This window comes from Ursus americanus, chromosome 27, assembly GCF_024610735.1.
Source record: "Ursus americanus isolate L20-20 chromosome 27, mUrsAme1.1.p, whole genome shotgun sequence".
Taxonomy (NCBI): domain Eukaryota; kingdom Metazoa; phylum Chordata; class Mammalia; order Carnivora; family Ursidae; genus Ursus; species Ursus americanus.
In genome coordinates, this window is record NC_142153.1 from 9799970 (window position 1) to 9810083 (window position 10114).

General features: G+C 40.7%; 1 protein-coding gene across 1 annotated transcript in view; it reads right to left on the bottom strand.

The window, feature by feature from the left end:
• Window positions 1-9633, bottom strand: part of LOC123780383 (A disintegrin and metallopeptidase domain 3-like) — a 118949-nt gene extending 109316 nt beyond the window's left edge. The window contains exons 1-2 of the mRNA XM_087856328.1: window positions 9576-9633; window positions 9060-9142 (exon numbers count right to left, since the gene is read on the bottom strand). Of these exons, the coding sequence (XP_087712454.1) occupies window positions 9060-9142; window positions 9576-9633 (141 nt within the window). The remainder of the gene's footprint in view (window positions 1-9059; window positions 9143-9575) is intronic.
• Between the last annotated feature and the right edge of the window lie 481 nt (window positions 9634-10114).

The window sequence follows — 10114 nt, forward strand, 5'->3', positions numbered from 1 at the left end:
CTCAGTGTGGTTTTGATTTTAATTTCCCTGATGGCTAATGATTTTGAACATTTTTTCATGTGTCCATTAGCCATTTGCATGTCTTCATTGGAAAAGTGTCTGTTCATATCTTCTGCCTATTTTTGTGAATTGATTATTTGTTTCTCATGTATTGAGTTTTAGAAGTTCTTTGTAGATCTTGGATACCAGTCTTTTATCTGTAGTGTCATTTGCAAATATATTCTCCCATTCCGTGGGCTGCCTCTCAGTTTTTTTGATTGCTTCCTTGGCTGTGCAGAAGGTTTTTATCTTGTTGAAGTCCCGTGAGTTCATTTTTTCTTTTGTTTTTCTTGTCTTTGGAGATGTGTTATGCAAGAAGTTCCTGCAGCCGATGTCAAAGAGGTTATAGCCTATGTTCTCCTCTAGGATTTTGATGGATTGCTGTCTCAATCTAGGTCTTTCATCCATTTGGAGTTTATCTTTGTGTATGGTGTGAGAGAGTGGTCAAGTTTCATTCTTTTGCATATAGCTGTCTAATTTTCCAGTACCATTTATTGAAGAGACTGTCTTTTTTCCACTGGATGCTTTTTCCTGCTTTGTCAAAGATTAGTGGACCATAGAGCCAAGCATCCATATCTGAGGTCTCTATTCTGTTCCATTGGTCTATGTGTCTGTTTTTGTGTCAGTACCATGCTGTCTTGGTGATCACAGCTTTGTAGTATAGCTTGAAATCAGGCAACGTGATGTCCCCAACTTTGTTTTTCCTTTTCAACAATTCATTGGTGATTTGGAGCCTTTTCTGGTTCTACACAAATTTAAGGGATGTTTGTTCCAGTTCTTTGAAAAATGTCATTGGTATTTTGATTGGGATGGCATTGAAAGTGTAGATTGCTTTTAGTAGCATAGACATTTTAACTATGTTAATTCTTCCGAACCATGAGCATGGAATATTTTTCCAACTTTTTGTGTCTTCTTCAATGTCTTTCAAGAGTGATTTGTAGTTTCTAGAGTATAGGTCCTTTACGTCTCTGGTTAAGTTAATTCCAAGATAACATATGATTTTTGGTGTTATTGTAAATGGAATGGATTCCCTAATTTCTCTTTCTTCAGTCTCATTGTTCATGTATAGAAATGCAACTGATTTCTGAGCATTGATTTTGTATCCTGCCACATTACTGAATTGCTCAATAAGTTCTAGTAGTTTGGGGGTGGATTCTTTTGGGTTTTCCATATACAGTATCATGTCATCTGTGAAGAGAGACAGTTTGACTTCTTCTTTGACAATTTGGATACCTTTTATTCCTTTTTGTTGTCTGATTGCTGTTGCAAGGACTTCTAGTACTATGTTGATAATAATGGGTATCCTTGTCATGTCCTGATATTAAGGGAAAGGTTTTCAGCTTTTCCCCATTGAGAGTGATATTCGCTTTAGGCTTTTCATAGATGGTTTTTATGAACTTGAGGAATGTAGCTTCTATCCCTACAGTCTGAAGGGTTTTAATCAGGAAAGGATGCTGTATTTTGTCAAAAGCTTTTTCTGCATCAATTGAGAGGATCATATGGTTCTTGATGCTTTTCTAATTGATGTGATCTATCACACTGATCGATTTGCGAATGTTGAACCACCCTTGTGTCCCAGGGATGAATCCCACTTGGTCATGATGGATAATCCTTTTAATGTACTGTTGAGTCCTATTAGCTAGGATCTTGTTGAGAATTTTGGCGTCCATATTCATCAGGTATATTGGTCTGTAATTTTCTTTTTTGATGGGGCCTTTACCTGGTTTGGGGATCAAGATAATACTGGCCTCATAGGATGAGTTTGGTAGTTTTCCTTCTGTTTCTATTTTTTGAAACAGCCTCAGGAGAATAGGTATTATTTCTTCCTTGAATATTTGGTAGTATTCCCAGGGGAACCCATCAGACCCTGAACTCTTGTTTTTGGGGAGATTTTTGATCTCTGCTTCAATCTCTTTATAATTAATTGGTCTGCTTAAATAATCAACTTCTTCCTGTTTCAGACATGATAGTTTATAAGTTTCCAGGAAGGCATTCATTTCTTCCAGGTTGCTTAATGTATTGGCATATAGTTGTTGATAAAAGTTTCTAATGATCCTTCCTATTTCATTGGTGTTGGTTGTGATATATCCACTTTCATTCATAATTTTATTAATTTGGGTCCTTTCTCTGGTCTTTTGAATAAGTCTGGCCAGTGGCTTATTGATCTTATTTACTCTTTCAAAGAACAAGCTTCTAGTTTTGTTCATCTGATCTGTGCTCCTGGTTTCTAACTCATTGATCTCTGTTCTAATCTTTTCTTTTTTTAAAAGATTTTATTTATTTATTTGTCAGAGAGAGAGAGCACACAAGCAGGGGGAGTGGCAGAGGCAGAGGGAGAAGCAGGCTCCCCATTGAGCAGGGAGTCTGATGTGGGACTTGATCCCACGACCCTGGGATCATGACCTGAGCCAACGGCAGAAGCTCAACCACCTGAGCCAGTCAGGCGTCCCTCTGCTCTAATCTTAGTCAACTGACTTCTCGTGCATGGGTTAGGCCTGTTCTTCTGTTCCAGCACCACCTTCTTGAGGTGAGAATATAAGAACTGCATTTTAGATTTTTCTATTCTTTTGTATGAGGCTTGGATGACCATGTATTTTCCCCTTAGGAATGCCTTTGCAGTGTCCCAAAGGTTTTGAACTGATGTGTTTTCATTCTCAATGGTTTCCATAAATTGCTTAAGCTCTTCTTTAATTCCCTGGTTTACCCAATCATTCTCAAGTCGGATGGTTCTTACTTTCCAAGTGTTTGAGTTTCTTCCAAATTTTTCCTTGTGATTGAGTTCCAGTTTCAAAGTATTGTGGTCTGAAAATATGCAGAGAATAATGTTAGCCTTTTGGTATCGGTGGAGACCTGTTTTGTAACCCAGAATATGGTCTATTCTGGAGAAAGTTCCATGTGCGTAGTGTTCTGTATATATCTATGAGGTCCCTCTGGTCCAGTATGTCATTCAAAGCTCTTGTTTCTTTGTTGCTTTTCTGCTTAGGTGATCTGTCTATTGCTGGGAGAGGAGTGTTGAGATCTGCTACTATTATTTTATTATTATCTATATGTCTCTTTTTTTTTGGTTAAGAGTTGGCTTGTGTATCTAGCAGCTCCCCTGTTGGGGGCATATATATTTATAATTGTCATATCCACTTGTTGGATACATCCTTTAAGAATAATATAGTGTCCTTCTGTATCTCTAGTCTTTAGTTTAAAATCTAATCCATCTGATATGAGAATTGCTACCCCAGCTTTCTTTTGAGGTCCATTGGCATGAAAAATGGTTCTCCATCCCTTCACAGTCTGGATATATCTTTAGGTTCAAAATGGGTCTCTTGTAGACAGCAAATGGATGGGTCATGTTTTTTTATCCCATCTGCAACCCTGTGGCATTTTATGGGAGCATTTAGGCCATTCGCATGGAAAGTGACTATTGAGAGATATGATTTTAATGATGTCATGTTGCCTGTGAAGTTTTTGTTTCTATAGATTGTAAATTTCTGTTGTGTATTACTCTTGGGGTCTTTTTACTTTTATAGAACCCACCCCTTAATATTTCCTGTAGGGCTGGCTTGGTAGTCACATATTCTTTCAGTTTCTGCCAGTCTTGGAAGGTCCTTGTCTCTCCATCCATTCTGAATGACAGCCTTGCTGGATAAAGGATCCTTGGCTGCATGTTCTTCTCAGTTAGAGCTCTGAATATGCCTTCCTAACCTTTCCTGGATTTCTAGGTCTCTGTAGACAGGTCTGACATTATTCTGATATTTTTCCCTCTGTAGGTTAGGATTCTCTTCCCCCTGGTCTCTTTCAAGATTGTATCCTTGGATTAAATATTTGTGAATTACACTATTATGTGACGTGGTGTAGGTCTGTTGTCATTGATCTGGGGAGGGGTCCTCTCTTCCTCTTGGACATGAATGCTTGTTTCCTTTGCCAAGGTAGGGAAGGTCTCAACTACAATTTGTTCAAATATCTCTTCTAGACCTCTCTCTTTCTCCACCCCCTTGGGGATGCCGATGATTCTAACATTGGAATGTTTCATTGAGTCAATAATCTCCCATCTACATTCTTGAGATTGGATTTTTTTAGCCAAGTTTCCATTTTTTCCTTCTTTTCTATCATCCCATCTTCCAATTCACTAATTCGTTCTTCTGCCTCATTTACCCTGGCCCTCAGAGCATCCATTTTAGACTGCATTTCATTCATAGCATTTTTAATTTCCTCCAGATTCACTCTCATTTCTGCCCTTAGAGATTCTACATTCTCATTAATATTTTTGTTAATATTTTTTTCAAGCCTACACATCATCTTGGCCATTGTTACTCAACTCCATTTCTGACAATTTGGTTATATCCATATCCATCAGTTCTGTGGCAGAGACCCCAGTCTCTGTCTCCTTTCTTTGCTGAAGATTCCTCCTCCTCGTCATTCTAATAAGGAGAGGTTGTGGGGATGCACAGACCTCAAATTATTGACCAGGACCCAGGCACTGTGCACTTGTTGTATAGGGACCTTAAGGATGTGGGCTTCTTGATTTTTCAGCCTGCCATCTGGGGGAGGGGCCTGCCACACTGATACTCAGGCCACCCTGTTTGTGTAAAGTCTCCCTGCCCCCTGCGAGGGGGGATGGGGATGCGCACACTGTGAGCCAGTATTTCTAGGCTTTTGTTCTCTGGCAGCATCCCCTTGCAGTTTTCTGTGACTCTTCTGAGAGTCAGAGCCACAGTGGCCATATCCTAGCCTCTGTTTCAGAACAGAAAGATCACAGTCCACTCTCCACTGAGCTCTCCTGGCCATTTTAACTCTTTTCTGTTGGTGCTGCTAAAGACCTCATAGCATCCTGGGTTGTGCTCCCCATAGCCACTCTCCCAGTCCTCCCTACCAGGGCCCATCCATCTCTGTCCTTTGTGATTCTAACACTGCCAGCTGTCCCCGGATCCCCACGTGTGCTCCCAAGCTCCCTGTTTTAGTGTGGTTCTCGTGCACTCCAGAGCTCCGGTTTTCAGTTTGGTCGTGTGTGCGCTCCCAAGCTCCCGGTATCAGTCTAGTTCGAGTGTGCACTCCAGAGCTCCGGTTCTCAGTTTGGATGCGTGTGCGATCCCAGGCTCACGGTTTTGGTCTAGTTTCAGTGCGTGCTCCGGCACTCCGGTTGTCAGTCTAGTGGTGTGTGTGTTCCCAGGCTCCTGGTCTCAGTCTGCTCTCTCGTGGGTGCATGCCAGTCCGCCAGTCCGGCCTGCTCCCCAGTGCAGGTGGCTACTGCTTCCAGCACCCGAGCGTGGGGGCTCCCTCCCCCTTCTATTTATCTTCCAATAACTGTGCACAGGTTCACGGCTCCCCGCTTTGTACCTCAATACTCAGCACTGGAGATGTTCATTTATAGAGATCAAGATGTATCTTCCTATGTCTAGGGCTGATTTCATGGGTGTTCAGGATGATCTGGTAGATATCCAGCTCAATTCAGGGGACCAGCTGTAAAAAGAGGTCCTCGACTCCTCCACCATCTTTTTCCGACCTCCTAAATTTATCTGCATAAGTCATTTTAATCCTTCTCATGTTCAGCCTTCTGTAAGTTTACAGCTATTGAAGAAAGTGTGTTGGGGCATATGGGTGGTGCAGTTAGTTAAGCATCTGACTCTTGATGTCAGCTCAGGTCATGATCTAAGCTCCCTGAGCCTGGAGGTGTGAAATGGAGCCCCATGTCCAGCTCTCCGCTCAGTGCAGTCTGCTTAAGACTCTCTCTCCCTCTGCCCCTTCCCCTTCTCTAAAATAAATAAATAAATCTATAAAAAAGAAAAAACAGATGTGTCAACATCTCCCTAAATTATTGATATTATTTCTTTCTCCTTTTAATCTGTAGTTTTCTTCATTACATATTTTGTTTGGGTGTAAACAGGAGTAAAATTAACAAAATTGCAAACAATTATAAAGTATGCCTCTATGTCATCTTCAGAATATGACTTGAATTTGGGGTTGTAATTCTTCTATTTCATCCATTATCATTTAATATACATTATGACTTAGGATTTCTTCTTCAACCCATGAATAATGTAGAAGTGTATTTTTAAATTTCCATATACATTTTTAGAACTTTTAAAGATTTAACTTAATTGAATCGATACCAGATACTGTATTGGTAATATTTGATTTTTAACGATTTTTTTCCTTTTGTCAATTTTGTTGAATAATATGCATATTCCTGAGAAGAATGTGCATCATTACTGTAGAGATAAAGTTGAATTGTAGTTGGATCAGAAAAACACTATCTTTACCTCTGGGGTTTGCCTAGAACTCTGGACGTTTCTCACTTTCAGCTAAGACAAAGGCAGTGAGATTTGTAAGGTACTTTTTCAGGTTCAAGTACTCTCTTGGCCAAGGTTAACTTCTTTAGTGTTTCCCTACCTAGGCTGACAAGGCTGGCTTGGCTACTGAGAGTCACTGAAAGCTTTTTAAGGAGCTCTCTGAAAGCCAAAATTTCCCCCATAAGTCTCGCTACTTCAAGCCAGGGACTCAGCATGTTCCAGAAGCAGAGTTTGGGTTCATAGGAATGTTTCTTGAATTCCTGATATTTGCCTGAATTCTCTTTCTCTTGCTGTATCATATGCTTTGCCATTACATAAAAGCCTCACGATGATACCCTATAGAGTCTAGTGAGCCCTAACGAACAGCAGAGAGGAAAAAACAATATATTCAGGGTGATGGGTTCAATTCTATATAAAGCCATCAATAAAATATTTTATTGTTCAAATTGTCTTTATGAATCTTTTTATGATTTAAAAACCAACATTTGAGAAAAGATCTATGAAAATGGATTTGAAAAATTTTAAGATCTATGAACATAGATTTGAAAATTTCTCCCTCTACTGCAATCAGTTCTTACATATGCTGAGAGCATTTTTAAATACATACAAATTTAGAATTTTTATATGTTCCTAGTGAACTAAATATTTTATTAAGTAATGATGCTTATCTCTCACAATGGTGTACTGGTGTGTGTACTAAATGTGGATTTTTTTCTGTTTTTCTCATGGATACTTGTGTTTGCTTTTGGTTAGCATTTTCCCAGTAGTTGTCATACTCCTCTTAACATTTTAAACTCTCTGGATATTTATTTTCGGTGTAATAGCTTTTACGAACACATAATCACCAGATTTTTTTGGTGCCATAAAGGGAGACAGTCGAACAGACCACTCAGTCTATAAAACCTGCCCCACTGTCTAACAATTTTCCAGTTAGTAATTCAATGCTCCTCCTAGATTTGGCCACTGAGGTTCCAATACTTGGATTCCTAGCAGATGCCTCTGTGTCTTTACATCAACCTTCTTTCTTGAAATCAAATTGTCCTAACCAAAACTTCTAATTCATATAAAAAGAAACAAAATCAGTAAGAAATTAACAAGAGAAACAAACTGAGGGCCTCAGAGGGGAGAGAGTTGGGGGAATGGGATAGACCGGTGATGGGTAGTAAGGAGGGCACGTATTGCATGGAGCACTGGGTGTTATACACAACTAATGAATCATCGAACTTTACATCAAAAACCTGTGATGTACTGTATGGTGACTAACATAAAATAATAAAAAAATATTATTATAATTATAATTAAAAAAAAGAAATTAACAAGAAAGAAAAGATTCAAATAGGCAATATACATCAAGGCATGTTATCTTAAGACTTAATTAAAAAATGCCAGTTAAAAGTGAAGCATTCATTTTCATGTTCATGTTAAAAGAAATGAGAACTAAGCCTGGAAAGCCCTCAAGTAGGTAAGTGTCATTATTTTTTGTTAATGGGAGTCAACTAACACAACTTTTATGAGACATTTTGCAATATTTATCATTTTTTTTTAATGACTTGCCCATCGATCCTATGGAAATGACTATCCAAGAAGGCTTATAAAACTACATATTTGGGTGCCTGGGTGGCTCAGTCAGTTAAGCGGTTAAGCACCTGCCTTCCACTCAGGTGATGATCCCAGGGTCTTGGGATCCAACCCTGCATCTTCTGGCTCCTTGCTGAGCGGGGAGTCTGCTTATCCCCCTCCCTCTGCCCCTCGGTCTGTTGCCTCTGCCTCTCCCTCCGCTCATGCTCATGCTCTCTCTCTCTCGAATAAATAAATATTTTTAAAAACTACATTTTTAAATTTGACAAAGAATGATGTTACATCCATATAATGAGATGATCATGCAGTTATGAAAAATAATGACAAAGCTGTATTTATGATCATCAAAGTAAATTCTAACTTTATAAATAAATTAAAAGTCAATGAGCACACTCATATATTATTATTAAAAATATATGTGCAGGAGTGTGCACGTCTCTAAAAATTAATTCAGTTCAAATTTACTACCTTTAGAAACCAAGGCAGACATTCACTTCTTAACAACTCTGTGTGCTCTCTAGATTTAATTTTACAATGTATGTGCTTTACTTTTTAATCAGATTATATATGCAAATATAGGCATGAAGAAATTCTTTATATAGTCATTTTAAAAATCATGTTACAAGGTAAATATTACTGTGACCTCATATACATGGAATAAATATTTAAATGCACATATTTTCTAGAGAAAAAGTCCGGTAATCTGTATATATTATTTTGTGTGACAGGAATTTGGGGTACGTTTTTCTGAGTTGGTTTTTAAAAAGTTTCATAGTGTTTATTAGGAAATGAAAAGAAAAATCAAACACTTTCATTGAGACAAAATGACTCTTTAACACAGTAATTAGAACAAAAAATTTCAAAGGAATATGCATGAATTGATTTGGGTCATGTAGTCCAATAAAAATAAAGTATTCATTTTAAAAAAGGGATTTCCACAGGATGCCTGGGTGGCTCAATTGGTTAAGCACCTGAATCTTGATTTCAGCTCAGGTCACAATTTCCCGTCGAGATGGAGCCCCCCATCAACCTCGGCCCTCAGTGGGGAGCATGCTTAAGATTCTCACTTTTCCTCTGCCTCTGTCCCTCCCCCTTAACTCGCACACTCTGTCACAAAAATAAGTATAAAAGCACAAATTAAAAAACGGATTTCTTAATTACATGCGTTTCTGAAACTTCACCGTCGCTGCTGTTTGTCCCAATCTTCCGCGGCACTGTAATTTGTAGAAGTGATGTTTCAGGATCTACAGCAAGGAAAACATGTGTGAGCATTCCCCAGTGCCTGGCAGCGTCCTTATTCTTCACTTGTCCTCTCACATCACGTCACTCTTCCAACTTAACCACTTTGGAGCATGACCCTCCACCATCCAGAGCCTTTTGGGACATGTTGACCTCAGCCCCAGCAGGCGAAGAAGTGCTGCTCTGGAGGCCCCACCTCCCAGAAGATGTGCGCCCTCTCTTCCAAGTGCAGGGTCAGGCAAGTGAGGGGCAACTGTCCCAGTCCCGCTCTGAGCCCTCCAAGCAGCAGGCCCAGGAGGATCTGACTCTAGGCGGGCTCTGACAAGACGCTGGGCTCTCCCCAACCAGACCCGGGGTTCTGGAGCGAGGTTCTGGGGCCCGCCACGCCCAGAGGCTCTGGGACAAGTGGCCCTCTATGGAGCAGGGTCCTTCACTCACGAGGGCCCGCGGAGGTCAGCCGGCTTAGGCCTGAGAGGATCAGCAGGAGAGACAGCATTGTGGGGCCTGCCGGCCTTGCCACGGTGGTGGCTGTTGGCTGCCCAACCGCGGCGGCTCGCGCGGGACCTGCTATCCCGGCCAGTGGGGCGGGTGTCTGCGCTGGCAGCCAGGAGGCGGGGGAGGGGGTGTGGCTGCTCCACCCACCCCGCCCCCTCTGCGGACCCCGCGCGCAGCCGCAGTCTCCAGCACCCACCCACCGCCCACTGCGCGCTTGAAGCACAGGCTTACCTGTCCTGGTGCACTCGTGGGTTTGGGTTTAATTTTCCAAAACGCGGACGTTGGAAACTAGTTCAGGAATGATGTAAGGGTCATAAAGTGCATTTTCTTCTCTGGAAATGGGCCATTTGCTGGTGAAGCGCTTGGCAATGTTAGTAGTCCAGGTCATAGTTTTCTGGCACAATGGCTGAATTACTGTAGTGAAGGAAAACAGAAAATGGAAGTTCGCAGTGTGTTTGGTAACATACAGTTGCCTATTTTAA